This window comes from Lepidochelys olivacea (genome assembly GCF_965140295.1).
Source record: "Lepidochelys olivacea isolate rLepOli2 genome assembly, chromosome: 7".
NCBI classification, from domain to species: domain Eukaryota; kingdom Metazoa; phylum Chordata; order Testudines; family Cheloniidae; genus Lepidochelys; species Lepidochelys olivacea.
The window spans coordinates 53,752,913-53,769,252 of NC_140417.1; the positions used below are offsets into that span (position 1 = coordinate 53,752,913).

General features: G+C 41.7%; 1 protein-coding gene across 3 annotated transcripts in view; it reads right to left on the minus strand.

The window, feature by feature from the left end:
• The window catches only part of USP54 (ubiquitin specific peptidase 54), a 270,589-nt gene that overhangs the window by 67,126 nt on the left and 187,123 nt on the right, over window positions 1–16,340 (minus strand). For all 3 annotated transcript variants that reach the window (XM_084635210.1, XM_084635211.1, XM_084635212.1), the window contains 6 exons: window positions 13,929–14,075; window positions 11,960–12,109; window positions 9,745–9,913; window positions 5,822–5,992; window positions 1,635–1,766; window positions 1,035–1,406 (listed from right to left, as the gene is read on the minus strand). In XM_084635210.1, coding sequence (XP_084491336.1) covers window positions 1,035–1,406; window positions 1,635–1,766; window positions 5,822–5,992; window positions 9,745–9,913; window positions 11,960–12,109; window positions 13,929–14,075 — 1,141 coding nt within the window. The remainder of the gene's footprint in view (window positions 1–1,034; window positions 1,407–1,634; window positions 1,767–5,821; window positions 5,993–9,744; window positions 9,914–11,959; window positions 12,110–13,928; window positions 14,076–16,340) is intronic.

Below are 16,340 nucleotides of genomic sequence, written 5' to 3' on the forward strand. Positions count from 1 at the left end.
TTCCTCATTCCCACGATTGCTTCATCCCTTCCAATCCTCTTTAACTTCTAGATTCTCCCCAGCAATTTCCTCCATTTCTCTCTCCTCTCATCCCCCTCAGGTTTCCCCAACAATACCTTGGTCCTCCATCAACACAACCCGAACATTGCCAACACGCATTCTCTCCCCCACTCATCTCCCAACCATGAATTGGAACTCAGCAGCTCCAGCCATTTCTGGGCCCTGGGGAACAGCACCAGAAGGTGTCTGATCTGCAGTACCTTTGTAGGGTTTAGGGGATTTCTCTCCCCTAACTGGATGGTGAACACGACAATAAAGCTGCATGGATCTTTGTTGCATTCTCAGAGCAGGGGAAGGACCTGTGGATGTCAGGGGCTCTTGTTTCCAAACAGAGACTTCCCTACCCAAAGCAGTGCAGAGCTGGGCTTTGGCCTCCATCTACAGGTGCAGATTGAGGCAGGTCCAGGTAAACTATGGGTTGGGTGCTAGGGCTCATGACAAGCACTCAGAATAGGGAATGGTAGCTAGCAAGGGGAATTCTTTCATTCTCTAGTCCGAGACATCATGCTGCATATGCTGTGATTAGCAAGAGGAGGACAGAGGGCGCAGAATATATACACCGGTCAGAGGGAGCAGGCCAGCGCTGGGGCACACGTTTGAGACCAATGCATGAGAACATCCCGCAATGCAAATTCTTAGTTTCCCAGCAGCCTAGTCCAGGCTCTGTTTCAGCAGTATACACAACAGTGCTTCTCATCTTTGCTTCCACAGGAATGGATTTTAACAGAATATCAGACTGGAGAACAAAAATACATTGCACAGTGCATACACATACAGAAACTTCATATGCACTCCTCACCATCACCAAAGCAACTAGTGTGAAAAAGATGGGAGTGTGCTCAAGAGTGTGACAAAGTTTGGAACTGCCACTACATAGTTTCCATACAGCAGTTGAGGGTTATGATTAATTCTGCACCTAACTGTATTTTTCCAGTTACAACCCAACAACATATATCTCTTCCCCACCCCCTCACCTGCATCTTCAGAGAATGAGCTGAGCTGTGTGTAGCCACAATGGTTCCTCTTGTCTTTACTGAAGATGCTGTCTATGTTCAGTGATTCCCTTTTGGGTCTCCAGGTTGGACGGTACTTGCTAGATGAACTGGATTTGGATTCACTGCTGGTACTCTCCATTTCCCAGTCGCGAGAACGCACAGGCAAGTTCCTGGGGCGTCGTATCTTTGACTGACCTGCAACACTCCCTCCACAAGGAGAGCCTTGGTTGGTCTGGGCTGGTCGGTTGTGGATTATATTGCTGACTGTCTCTTTAAACTCTCTAAGTCTGCTGGTGCTGCTGGATGGCTTAGGGGCAGTTCTGGGGGCTTGTTTCTCCTTCAATGTTTCCCCTGCAGTATACAAAGGAGAAGGCAGGAGGAATAAAAATAACTTCATTTTAAATTGGTAGCACTATTCACAGCATCTTTCTGAAGCCATACAAAGGAAAATTAGCAAAGGCAAGATAGACCAAAAACACAGACCGGGAGACACACAGCAAGGGAGGTGCACATACACACAAAGAATCACAAAAACACATAAAGAGAGAGTGATGAAGAAATTAAAACAATGCCTCTTGCCTTCACTATGGTATCCTGATGACTGTATCTCATCCCCTTTTCGCCGAGACCGGCTAGAACTCCTCTTGCGGTCAGTCAGTGAGCTCTTTTTGGAAATATGCCTCTGATTACATTCACTGTCAGTCAAGTGTCCTGAAAGAATAAGAGAACACAGTTTAGATGGCAAGAGTCTTTGGATTGGTTGTTCAACAATCTAAGAATAGTAGGCCCTTCTCACTCTTCCTGAACCGCACAGACATTCCAATGCTAACTGGCAGCTTCTAGTAAGCAAAGTCATTTGCTTTAAATAATTTGTATCTAAAAGTTTATAAAAATAGTCACAAAAGAGCCACAAAGCAACTCCAGGGACTCTGTTAAATGAGATAGCTCATCCACAGAGATGGGAAGCAGTTGGTTGTGCCTTGCCTCATAATGCTCCAGGGACACCATTATCTTGCAATACCAACACTCCAGCAGCTCTCGTACTCAAACACACACAGCTCTTAAACAAACATGGCTAGTTTGATTTTATTCTCCTCACAAATTCTCTTTTGCTCACTACACACAAATCTTTTCTTTGCATCAACTGAGTTAGAAAATATTTGTTCATAATTTAGCACAGATTTTCCCTGTAAGGATTTGCCCTTTGGTAAGAGTGCCTCATCCTCAGACCAATTTACTACCAAACTAATGACCACAATAATTTTTTAAATTAAGTTCAAAATCCCTTGAAGTGAGATTACCAATAATGGTTACAAGTGTGTAAGCACTGAGCTTTGTGGTTCCTACAAGTCTAAGACCCCAAATCTGCAAACACATGCATGTGTGTGACTTTACTCACATGAGCAGTCCCATTCCAAATCAGGACTGCTCCCAAGCAGAGGGGCAGGACAAAGATGGAGTTTGGGAAGGAGATCCAGCCTTTCCACCATCAACTTCAATCTGGCATAGGTGTAGTGAATGAAAATTCCAATTCCCTGACAACTGTTCAATGGCCTTTGTGGGAGGAGCTGATGGTCCCAATCCAATTCCTCTCCAGAGAACCCATGTCGCAGATCTTGCCATTACAATTAGCTTTTTGAATTCATCTTTTAAAATAAATAATATCAAAATTCAAAAAACATATTAAAGCAAAAGGAGAATTTGCTTTTTAGGTAGAGGTGCTACATCAACAAATAAAGATGTGACAGTGTGCATGCAAGGGCAACCCACTCAAACAGAGGCTGAGATTGAAACATCCTGTGTTTCAATTTGTCTGTGAAGCCAAGGAAGAGAGTGATTTTGTAATCGGTACTCTTTAGAAAGAGGCAATATATATGGAAGTGGGGAAAATAAGGAAAGAACAAGAGAGGCATCCGGAGGGAAGATTGGGGGGAGTGTAGGTAAATTAGGTGCCTGAGCAGGAAAGATGTCATGAAGTGGGTTTGGGGGAACTCACTCTTTCACAACATGAGCTTTGGATGACAGCAGGCACATAATGGTATTCTGTCAGTCTGTAAAGACTGAAGATATCTTGTAGCAGTTACTATGATGATAAAAGAAGGCCATATTGCATTCAGAGTGCACAATTTCTTTAGCTAGCTTTAAAAAAAATTTCTTCCATTCTGATAGCAATGGTAGGTTAGGGCATTTCCAGTGTTGTCACAGCAGCTATTTAAAGAGTACCACTGCTGCTAGAGTTGGGTCTCTTAGACATGGCGAGAATATTTAATATTATCAAGTCCTAAAATGCACAATTAGCACAATTAGTGGATTGGGAGGTTGACAGCTTTAACAATACTCTCCTATATTTCCATTCATACTTTGGACAAGATCACAGTATGGACAGTATGTGCCACAGTCTCAGCAGAGGCGCCAAGTACTAAATGAGCATGGAGCCTGAATTACCTTGTTGCCCTAACCATGGTCCTTCCAGACCAGGGACAAAGTCCACTAGTGAGGCAGCATGGAGAAAGTTTGCAGTATCTGCACGCACGCTGTACCTGGGCTCTGAATTTCAATCTCCAGAGCTGTCAGTCTAGCACCTTTCATTAATTTTGCTGAATTCACTAAATTAACAAAACAGGATTTCTCCTAAGCAAAACAACATTTCTCAACCAACACATGCAAAATCTGCCCCTTGAAGTGTATTTTTACATACTAGATGCCTCACATTCAAGCAATCATATGGATTAATAGGCAGTCATGTCCATGAAAATTATCTTTATAGCCACAAAGGCTGGGAGCATGGGGTTAGAGAAGGGAATGAAACCAAATCACTTGAGACAGATCCCAATGTGATCTTAGGAGTTTGAGTAGAGGAGTTAGAATTCACGCATTATTTAGCTGAATTGGCTGCCAGAAGTGGCAGAGGGCTAGCTCAACCACACAGTGAGCCCCACCCATACCCATCCTGACGTACCCAGGTGTTTGAGGGCACATGGCCCCAATTGTCTTCCGTCCCAGGAGGGCGATGTGGGATGGGGTCCACAGAATTCTGGGGTGGAGAAGTGGGGGAAGTGGCCATTAATGAAGAATCCAGCTTTCTCCCAGACTGATTCAATAGCAGTCGCAGTTGACAGGAGCGATGGGATGGCTCCTTTACAGCCCCAGGAGTCAGCATTTGATGGCTGAGCTGTTGCGTGAGGCTGGGAGATTAACTTTTTGGGGGGAAGACTTGAGTACGGAGGGAGGGAGGACGGAGAAGACAAAGGGGGATGACCAAGTAGGGATTAGCTAATAGTCAGGGACTGAATATAGCTGAAGACTAGATCAGGAGAGAGGAGGCAGGTTTGAATTAGGCAGTAAGTGAGGGGTAAGAGCTGGAGGAAAAATATGGGATAAAGTTAGCATGAGAAGAAATAAAAGGAGAAAGTCACAACACAAATCATGAAATCAATATAAACGTTGAATTTTATCTGTTTGTGTATTTTCATTCCCTCTCCCACCCCTCACCTCTTCTGTCTACTTCGACTGTAACTGTTGCAGGGCAGGAGCCTCTCTAATTACGTCTGTGTCATTTTGGGATATAAATAATATCCCAGCATCTTAGGTTAACTAGGCTTTTTGTTGCTCTGAAGATCAATATAAGTTCTGGTTTTTCATCATCATCAAATTTTGCCCTACATTTCCCCTTCTATCTGTTTCTCTCTCATCTAGGACTACTGTGGCAGCCTTAGCTGCCAAACATTTAACCTGGAAATGCAAAATATATCAAACATCCAGAGCCAAAGGCTTGGAGTGCCAGTTACTGAATGCATAGAAAGGAATCAAAGAGCACCAAAGAACCCCTGTTTGAAATCTACTCTTTCACAAAGTCCAGTTCTTCATTGTGAGAAATACCTTCCCCCAGTCTGGTCTAAACTGTAAGTAAAGATTTGAACCACAGATGGATACATGTATGCTGTTACAAACAGGAGGGCAAGAACTTGCTGAGTGAAATAGCACCAAAATGTGCTGCTTGGAGAAATTTTGGTGCAATAAGGAACCGTTCATTTAACAGGTATGCCCTCTTTGTGAAACCTATTGGGTTTGGTGCACACAAAATTAGTTTCATTTACAGATATACTATTAACAGGTCAACCTTTGGCTATATGGAAAGTTCCGCTCTTTTAACTAGTGTAGTCCTTTATTAGAAATTAATGTCAAAGCTCTGTGCTGCATTCAGGAACAGACTGGCCAGGTCACAGGCTGGATGCTTTGTGACAAGCACAGGCCACAGCTGATAGGGTAGCTCTACACCTTGAGACCTCCACCCTATCTATTAGATTCTCCCACCAGACCCCTCACCCAACTTCCTCCGTAGAACAGATTCTCCTCCAACTCCAGATCCCCACCAACTTGCCTTCACAGTACAGGCAGACAGCTATCCTCTGACCTCTGTCCTCCCACAGTGCAGATGGATACTCATCCTCACTGCTGTCCGCTTTAAGCAGAAACTCCCTGATGACCACATACAGGTCCCGGTAGTGTGGACTCCCTTCCCATATAGCCTCAGCTACTTGAATGCAGGGACTTGCACATGCCACCACTGACAACGTTTTGAAATAGTGCTTTGTACAGCTGCATCATGCTATAGATTGAGGGCCATAATTCACCAGATGCCAGCACTTCAAAGAGCACCCCATGCCAATATGCCCTGGGCTGTATTTAAACAGATATTGTTTAACTGAGCTCTACTGTAATCTCCAGATTTACAATGGCTACATGAGCACAAAGGTGTCTGCTACCTGTGTCCCTGCTGGTTTGCGAAGCTGTGTCATTCTCCACATTGTAGATGACTGTCCCCTGCGAGTCAGAAGAGAAGTGACTGACCACAGACTCATGGTGTAAGTGTTTATAGGGATAGCTGTCTGTAGAGGAGTCTGTCCTGGTGTCACTCGAGATGGAAGGCTCCCTCCCTAATGAAGGAAGTAATGGCAAATGTCAGCCTCTATTTGGGATATACAGATCAGGAGAGATTATGACAGAAAACAGAAACAGAATGGAGGAAACTAAACAGAAGCAAAGAAACAGGTTTAGGAACAAAGAGATATGCAGAATCACCTACACAATATTCACAGATTCAAAGATGGTGGAATTGACTGGGTGAAGACTCATGTCATCTAGTCTAACCCCTTTTCATCTACGGGAGAGGTAAAAAATATACTTTCCAAATATACTTTTACATAAATATGACTATGATGAAAACTTTACCAATCTCCACATGAACTGTCAACAAATTAGTTAATTTCAAGATGATTTTGTTCTTTATTAACCAAAAAGCCTATTAGCATAATTGAACTGTGGAACTAATTGCCACAGGACTGCACTGAGGCCAAAACTAAGTAAGATTCTAAGAGAATTGAAGATTTATATGGATAACAAGAATATCCAGAATTATAATAGTTAATGCTAAGAACTTTCTAAAAGAGATATTAAATTTCATGCTTCAGGGTTTAAACCAATCTAACTATTAGGGAATAGGACACATCTGCCTAATGCAAGGTATCTTGGACCTTTCCTCTTAAGCACTGGGTGCTGGCTGCTGTTGGAGACAGGTTCCTGCACTAGATGGACCACAAGTTTGATCGAGTATGGCCTTTCTCGTGTCCCTTAGCCCTTTAAAATATATAGACAGATTACTCTTTCTGTCCTTTTTTCTCAGCCTGCAGGAAAAATACTTTGGATAGTTTACAGGGTGTTGTGTATGTACAACATACCCACCCACACAAGCATGCGTACATTAAAATTAAAGAAAAGAAAAACTGATCACATGAGCTCTCTATTTAGTTTTGTAAACAAGTAGTTCCATGGCCATTTTGATTTCTTCTGGGAGCAAATCCAATAGTCTATGTAAAATTTCTGTGAAAGTTATCTTCTGGACCCTCAAGCCTCCCCCTACTGGTTAAAAGTGTCATTATTCCTCTGCAATGTGGTGGGAGATCATGGTCATGAAAGGAAAGGAAATCTTGGTTAGCTAGAGACCAATCCCATGGAATGCTTTGAGTATCAGGGCATGGAACTTGAAAAGGACTCTGTATTAAACAGAGAGCAAAGTATCACAGGGAGGTATTCATAATGAGCTTTCTGACTATGCACAGAGAGATTTGTAACATTTTGTACCACCTCAAGCTTTCTCCAAAGAGCCTGGCTTCAATCCTAGATATGATGAAATACAATGATTAGCCTGAAGGATAGGGTGCAATCTTATGGCCAGTCACAGATGGGCAGATTGATTTAATCAGAGGGAAGAAAAAACCCATTTTTAACTGATGTTGTAGAGGAGACAAGTTCTTTGAAGCATTCCTCTCTTTCTCCTAGCACCATATCAGTTTGTCTGGGTTCAGCTTTAGCGAGTGCGCTTTGTGCTTATTTCAGCTAGGCATTGATAAAGCTGGGAGATATACTGTTGATATTTGACATAAAGGAGTTGCAGAGCTCGATGTCGTCCAAATTCTGCTGGCACCTCAACCCGTATTGTCTCACCAGCCCTCTCAACAGCTTCATATAGATATTGAATAATGTGAGGGAGAGGACCAAGCCTTGTGGGACTCAGCAGCGAGGATTTTGGAAATGGAAGAACAGGTTGCTCGTAATGACCTTCTGCGTTTAGTTTGAAAGAAAACACCTGAACCATTTTAGGATGTTTCTATTCAGCTCTGAAGCTTCTTGGAAGCAGGTCAGGATACAATAAGATCAGATGCTGAAGAGAGATCCAACACAATGAGTATGGATGTACTTCCCTTGGAGGTCAACCAGAACAACAAGAACAGTCTTCGTAGCATGTCTCAGCCTGAAACTTGCCAGAGATACTAGCACCTAACAGGTGGCATTGGAGACTCTTTTTTGCAAGGTGCTCAATTAGCTTGCTTAGAAATTGGAGACAAGACACTGAGGGCTCGTCCACACTGGTACTTTACAGCACTGCAACTTTCTCACTCAGGGGTGTGAAAAAGCACACCCCCGAGCGCTGCAAGTTTCAGCGCTGTAAAGTGCTAGTGTAGACAGTGCACCAGTGCTGGTACCTATTCCCCCTGTAGAGGTGGTTTTTATATAGCACTGGGAGAGAGCTCTCTCCCACCGCTGATGCCGCGACTACACAGCCACATTAAAGCACTGCTGCTTTACTAACTTTGCTAGTGAAAACATGCCCTAAGTGGTTGTGTACAAAATCTGTTGTTGAGTGATGCTTTCATTACTACTGATTAGAATGTTGCTCGTTTTAGGGTGCGTGGTAGATTCCCCTCATTATATGATGTAATGACAATCTGTTAGTAGAGGCCCCAGATGCTCTCTACGTCTTCAGCAGGATGCACATGGACAGTTACACTGCAACAGGCTACTGCAGGGTAGATTCACACCCAGCTTGCCGTGGTCTACTTGTTGTGTAGACAGGCCCTAATCATGTGAATGGGTTGAATTCCTGGGAGGAAGGTGACGTTTTTCTGGTACTGCTCTCAGACTGCTGTTCTTGGCAACCTATGAAGCCCTCCCAAATGCAGGTTAGCTTCTCTGTAAATATCCAAGAATAGAATCAGCCTTCCTTGCAATACTACCACAGTGTAAGCTCATGTACAGTTTATATCCACCACCGCAATCTCTCTTCTTGATTGCTTTTAAAATGTGCCTCTCAAAATGTCTATACTCCCTCTTCTTTACAGGAAGCCTCATCTCACTTCAGTCTGTTCAGTGTCCTAATTTATCCACATACTTAACAAATTAGCCTTCTCTTTGTGATCATTATTTCAAACATTGAGCAGACTCAGAACTCATCTCTGAAGGCATCTTACTTGACCACATCCTTCCAATCCAATGGAACACCACTGACAGTGCTGTGTTTTCTCTCCCTAATCCATTAGTGTATCATATCATTACCATATTGCTGGATAATAAAGGATATTTAAGAGACAGTATTGTGTTGGATGCCTCATTTAAACCCCAAGAGATTCATGTTGGCAGTCACTCTCTTTATGCATTCTGTATGTTGTGTCAAAAGCATTGATCACCTTCTCTTATGTTTTGTGCATCTCTGCTCCTGTTTCTTTCCTGTTAAAAACTAAAGATAATTTTATGAATTCAATCACTAGATAAATCTGATACTGTGTCCATATTCTTGTGTCAGTATTTTCTCCTAGATATACTTAGAAAAGACAAATTTCCAGACATATTTAAAATGATAGAAACCTTGAATGTTTTATGATTAGGTAGGTTTTTTGTAATCATTTGGATAGAGGACTGTCTTTATACATTTAAAAAGTAAAATTACAGGCTCATCCTCTAGTTTGGCAATAGCATACTGTCTCTTGAAATTCTGGCTGTCACAATCTGGGAATGCTCCAAAGACAGTGAATTCTGCCCTGGATGGAGTAAAAGAGGATGGCTCATTGCATTATTTAACGGAAACCTTCCCCAGCTGACATTTGGTCTTAAAGAGAAGCCCTGAAAGCAAGTCCTTCAGGCAGGAGAATGTACTTGTAATTTATGAAGCTGTAGTTTGAAAGGGAAGGTTTAAGAGTTAAAATACTGAGGATCCTTCTCAGGACTCCAGGTCAACTTTGATCAGTGACAGAGACCTGGCTAGCAAAACAGCACCCAAAATGAAGAAAAATTTTTCTAACAGTTCAGCTGCAATGGAGATGGGCATAAAGCATGTACAGTTCAGATTGTTTACCTGAGTCCTCGCTATCATAGCAAGTCCTGCTATACTGCTGTAAATCCACCTGAGAGGGCAAGTCTTGAATCGACACTGGAGTTCCTCTCGGATCTGCATAAAGCAGCAGCAAAGGCTGATAATGACCCTTGATGCACTTGGTCACAACATCTTTCCATTTTGGACCAATCTGAGTTAAAAAAACAACAAGAACAAGAACACGCCTTAGCTTTTCTTTTTACTTCTCTCAGGCAAACCAGGAGACTGGTTCTTAACCTCTTCATATGCTGCACTGTGCAATCAAGTAACACTCCCTGCACACCTTCCCGCCCTCCCCAAAGATTCTTGATGCCCAAAGTGACAAGGGACAAGTGATAAGTGATCACAATAAAGCTGCACTAATTCTACCCAGAGTCCCACTCTACATTCACATGCTGAAGCATTTCATGCTTGTTACAAACTCTGAAATGTTATTGAAAGTAAAGATGTTAATTAAAATTGACATTTCCGTGCCTTCTTCTGACAGCCACCATACTGCTGTCATAATTTGTGATACCAGTTGGACGGGAGCCCAGTGTCAGCAGAGACCAGAAACAGTTTATGCCTTGTTTTGATAATCAAGATATTTACTGTTTTATAGTCAAACAAAATTAATGTTTGCTAGAATATAGGCTTAAACGAATATTCTTTCCCATTCAGAGTTTAGTCATGCTAAGAAAAACTTTTTAATCACATGAAATTTCCCAACACTTCACTGACCAAAATCAGGGCACATTTTTAATGTTATAGCTTTGGTACCAATGATTATCAATTAATCTATCATAATTTACAAGATGCATTAAATAAAAAAAATAAAACACGCAAACCACAGATTTCCAGCACTGGGATTAATTAAGATCACAGCTAACATTCGGTGGAGACTCATCCAGCATGCAAGAGGTTAAACACTTTGCTGTATAATCATTTCTTCTTCTGAAAGGTCAGCATGACTGTATTTTCTGTTTTGGTGAGCTGAACTTTAATTCTTGCAGCCAGTATTCATTTGAAAACACTTCTCTGTGTTTTAGTACAGGTTTCCAGAGATGCACAGAACACCTACTCCAACAGGTCTGCTCCTTACACAGATATTCTGTTGCAGCACCGTATTATCCTTAGCAAGGTTTTACTGCAGAGGAACATGACCAAGAACAAGTGGAAGGCTTATAGCTCTCCCTTAGAGACTGTGCTTGGTGAGATTATGGAAGAAAGCTCTCCTTTGTTACTTTTGTGCCTTTGTGACAAGGGGAAATAGAAGGGGAGGGGCATGAGATGAAGCCCAACAAAATAATGAGATGTAGTAATCATGTGCCAAGATCCCAGTGCTGATGGCTTTGGTGCCAAGCATTTCATCCTAGGTGCAGAAAGAAAAAAGGCACTGGTAAGAGAGGGAAGAATGCGCCGCAGGAAACAACTACTAGAGGGGAGTGGCATCCAGATATTTCAACTGTGAACCTTAGGAGAAGGGACTCAATGGCAACACCATTTGTCTGGCGGGCGGTGAGAAATACATCCAACGGCATAAGTGAATTGTAGGATTCCAACCAACAGCATAAAGGCAAGACTGGCAGGCAATTAAACAGAACCAAAGAGAAGGCCTCTGGGCCTTCTGGTACCACTGAACAGTTGTCAGTTTACCTGGTACTGGTTGCCATGCAGGTCTCTGCTGTACAGAAGTCCACAGCTGTTTCAACATTTGCCATCAGCAATGCAGGCACCAAGAAATCAAAGAAAGGTCAATGGGAATTAAAAAAAACAGTCTGAGGTGACACCATGAAGATCAGAAATAATGTAGATAAGGGGACCCTCCCATCATATAACTAGAAGGCATCTTTGAACGGAGAAGAAATAGGATCCTGAACACTCATTTTTCTCTTCTTCCCTTTCCCCTTCCAGGTCCCTCAGACTCTTCACCCTCTCTCCTCTCTTAGGCCTTATTTTTATTTCTTTACGATTCTCCCATTTTAAGTGGGTTATCCTCTGTTGCAAAATCATGTCTTCTGGAGAAAGCATCTCCTCCATCGGACTTACAGAAAGCATTAGTTCATTCAGAGAAATCTTTAGGAATTAAGTAGGACCTCAGGTGTGAGAACACACACACACAGTTTCTGGAAATCTTTGGAAAGCAGTATGGATCTACACCCTCACCAATACTCCAACAGTTCTTACCATTTATAAAAATAATCTCCTATTTCCTTACCTCTTTGACATGGGCATCATCAAAGTACATCCACTTGCGGATCTTCGTTTGGAAGAAGAAGGTGGAGTAATGTTTTCCGTAGTAACAGATCATTCCCACCAAATACAGCTCTGACTGTTTTGCTCTGTCATCAGTTACTCTGAAAAAGAGCTTCAAGGGGTGAGGAAAAGGAGAGAAGAAAAAATTATATAATAAAATTCTGTGCATTAAAATACTGTGTTTCGTTTGAAGAGCTAAAAATGCTCTACAGAGCTGCATTAAGCGTTATATGCCATTTTTTCAGATGGAGAAACTAAGGCACAGAATGGTTAAGTGATTGGTCCATGGTCATACAAGTCATTGGCAGAGGTGGAAACGAATCCAGGTTTCCTGACAGCCCACAACTGCCTTGTAAAGAAGGCATTTATATCAATGATGTAATTCCCTGCTAGACTTTAAAGTGTATTTCTGTTCTGAAAATTAATAAAAATGGCACTCTCTTTCTCAACAAGAAGCCTACTCCCTGTATGTTTTCTGTTACATCTTGTGGCTTTACTGAGTGATTTTTAAAAAGCTACTCTTTACCTCTCTCTCTGCACTCCACAGCTAACACTGTTCTGGTATGGAAGAAGGAGCTGAAGTTTGTTCTGGCTCTAGCAAGGACAAACTGAAGTCAGTGGCCTTGCAGAGGTGTAACTGAGGGCAGTAGTAGGCCTCCAGAGTCTATCAGTGGTGGAGGTGTTGGCTTGCAGATCCCAAGCTGATTTGTGTTGACTTTTAAAATTGACCAGATTTCATTTAGAAATCACTGACACACAAAAAAGCTCTTTTGGAGTCACTTTTCTATGCATTACTACTTTACATTTTAAGGGTCAAATTCTGTTCTCAAGTGATGCATCTGCAACTTAGTGCAGTTTCATGCCAAACAGTTCAATTAGTTTCTCAGTGTTGAGTAACTAGTGATAATTCCTATTATGTGGCACACCAACAGTTTAGACCCCAAATTTAAGTTATTTTAAAAGTACTAAAGTCTCAGAGGAGCTGACCTCCAGAGTCTAATTACAATATAATATAACCATATTCAGTCACTGAGAAAGTTAAAATACTACATGAGCCAGTATCTCCCAGTCTCTTGTGTTATCTCTAAAATAAGATAGCTGTGACCAAATCCTTGGATGGGGTTACTTAGGAACAAGTTTTTAAAAAAACATAACACACTTTGGCTCCATTACAAACACAGACAGGAATAACTATTGTTCAAATGGAAAAAAAACACAAATATTGGTAGGGAAATAGACAGCTATTTTCAAAAGAAATTGGCGCAAACAAAAATCCCCCTGAAAATGGGAAACATTTGGATTCAGATCTAAAATTGGCACTTTGGGGCCACTTCCAATTTTCAAGCACCTAAAGTGACATTAAGAATATAAAATTATTAGAATTAACATTTTAAAATATGCAATTGATTAATAACTAAGAATATACAATTAAAAATTCTGTACAAGTGTGCTTGTCCGTGTTCTTTTAAATCTGTTTCCAACAGTTGCAACTACTCACTAGGGCCAGGGAAGTAAAATGATTAGGTAAATGAGACACCACCAATCAGAGTAGTGGGACCATTTCCTTCCTCTTCTCTATTCCCCTCAGTACCGTAGCAGATCTTGTTCAAAGAGCAGAGCACTCACAAAGGGGAGTTACCTAAACTATGGGAGTAAGGAAGAGCAAGGAGACAAATAGTTGATCCGATGCCAACAGTTTTTCACAGGCTTGGTGGAGCATTCACAGAGGGCCCGATCCTTGGGTTGAGCCAAGCTCCTCTCAATGCAGGATTGGGATGGTCAGAGGCAAAGGTGGCTGCATGCCATGTTTATGCTCCCATGATCCCAGAATCAGAGGTGAACCTGCATCCTGAATGCATACAAGTGAACAGCACAGACATATTTTGGGAAAAGGGGATTTTGAGAGATTGTCAAATGTGCAGTAGACTCACATCTCCAAGTTTGAGGCAGGTGCCCAGGCTGTGAATGACATCCTCAGCTAGATCTGAGTGGTCTGAATCCCACACCAGCCCAATGGTGATGATCTGGGGAGAGTTCATGAGCACACGACGTATACGGATCTTTTCCCCACAGTTACTCTGAAACAAAACAAAAATCCGTACAGACATTTTTTATAACTATAAAACTGAATGGAATAAACAACTTTGCAGTTTACTGTATTACCACTGCAGGGTCTTGCCTCTTGCTTCAATATAGAAGGTGACTGGAGTGCAGCAGATTCTACATGCTCAACATATGAAGATGGGGGAGAGAAGAGCAAAACTATGTGAGGACTTATGCCAAATTCTGCGTGGTATTCACATGTGAATACAGTCAATTCTTCCTCAGATGAAGGATAATGCTTAGAAGATATAATTGCCCCAAGGGAGGCATGTAAAATAGGGAGAATGGGTGAAAATGGAGGGTGCTCAAGACTCCAGTGGAAATTGAAAGGATGGCTCACTTTTTTTTCCACGCATTATTGGTATCATTCTCTATTTTCTTTTCATTTGCACCTGTGGTTAAAAAGTATGTTTCGCACTATTGAATCGTGACAAAGATTTTAGCAGAAATACCATCTACCTGACTGCACTCCATGCTCTCAGTTTATACAAATCCAGATCAAATAAAGCTATGGAATTGGTGTATAGCCAATCACATTCTCTCAGCACACCATGGCTGATGGATTAATTAAGGTTAGACACATATCAGAAAATATTCAGCAAGTACTTGGAATCATCCATAATGCCAGGTAAAAAAGGATTCATTTACTTTCTTATCACTTGATGCAGAGAAAGCCTTTTATGGAACAGAGGGGAACTTTCTGTTTCAAGTCCTGTCCAATATTGACATTGGCCCTCAGTTGCTTAAATGGATAACTGTTCTTAACCTGAGCCCAAAAGGAGCTGGGAGAATTAATGTGGTTAAATTTACCATGTTTGAATTACATAGGGGGACTACGCAGGAATCTCCATTGTTATTTTTATTTTTTGCAGAGATCATGAAACCTTTTGCCCAGGAGATACAGGAACAATGAACCTACCTATCACAGGAACAAAACTTGCAGGAACACATCAGAAAATATCTTTATATGCAGATACAAAAATTTTGTATAAACAAAATTACTGTATTTCCCTAAAATTAGTTTCTATATAAATGTATGATTTGGGAAAGCATCTGGATTTAAAGTAAATTATGCCAAATCTGAAAAGCTAGCTACAAATTTGCCAGATTCTAAAAAGTCAATCCTCTATAAAGCATTTGGATATGAATGGGCAACAAATTCTATAAATACCTGGGAATTCAAATCTCAAACAACCCAGAAGAGCTCTACAGTTTAAATGTTAAACTATTACTTTAGCATGTGAAAAAAGATCTGGGATGCTGACAGATGTATGCAATTTCTTGGTTAGGAAGAACTGCCACAGTCAAAATTAATATTTTGCCAAAAAGAAAAGGAGTACTTGTGGCACCTTAGAGACTAACCAATTTATTTGAGCATAAGCTTTTATGAGCTACAGCTCACTTCATCGGATGCATACTGTGGAAAATGCGAATACAGATTAACACGGCTGTTACTCTGAAACCTGTTATTTTGCCAAAGATATCTTTCTGGTTTCAAAATCTTTCTGTGATCATCCATAACACCCTAGGAGGAAAACAGACGATGTTATTAGAATGTACATGGAGTAAATAAAGAGCAAGTGTGAGTGCAGATACTTGGTACGGTCCTATTAATCAGCAGTTCTCAAACTTTTTTTTCTGTGGACCACTTGAAAATTGCTGAGGGTCTTAGAGGACTACTTAACGATCTTTCCAAATGTTGTTTGTACCATTAGCTAACTATTGTAAAGCGTTTTGGATAAAAGTGCGATATAAAAAAACCTTAATAATTAACTTTTTTTGTTCTACAAATAAAAGCATACAACTCATATTTTCATATCAGTAGTTTTACCTTTCTAATGTGATGGATGTGCCCATTCTCCCCCGTTGCGGCAGCCCCCAAACTGGGGCTGGGAAGGAGAGGGGTCTCTCCCTCTCTCCCACATCGCAGCAGCCCCCGAGCTGGGGCTGGGAAGGAGGGCCATCTCTCTCTGGCAGCTGCAGCCCTGGAGCTGGGCAAAGTCACCTCTTTCTCTGGCCACCGCAGCCCTGTACGTCCCAAATTCCCCCCATCTCACCCCACTACGCCCTCCCACCTACACCCTATTCTTGCCAAGGCCACCAGATCACCTTACATGTGCGTCTTCTCCACGGTCCAGGCACCTAATTAGTGGAGCCAATTTGTTGTGTCTGCCCTGGTTTCTGTCCCAGTTTCAGGAGGGATCCTTGGTCTAAGCGTAGCTGGGTCCAGTGCCATACCA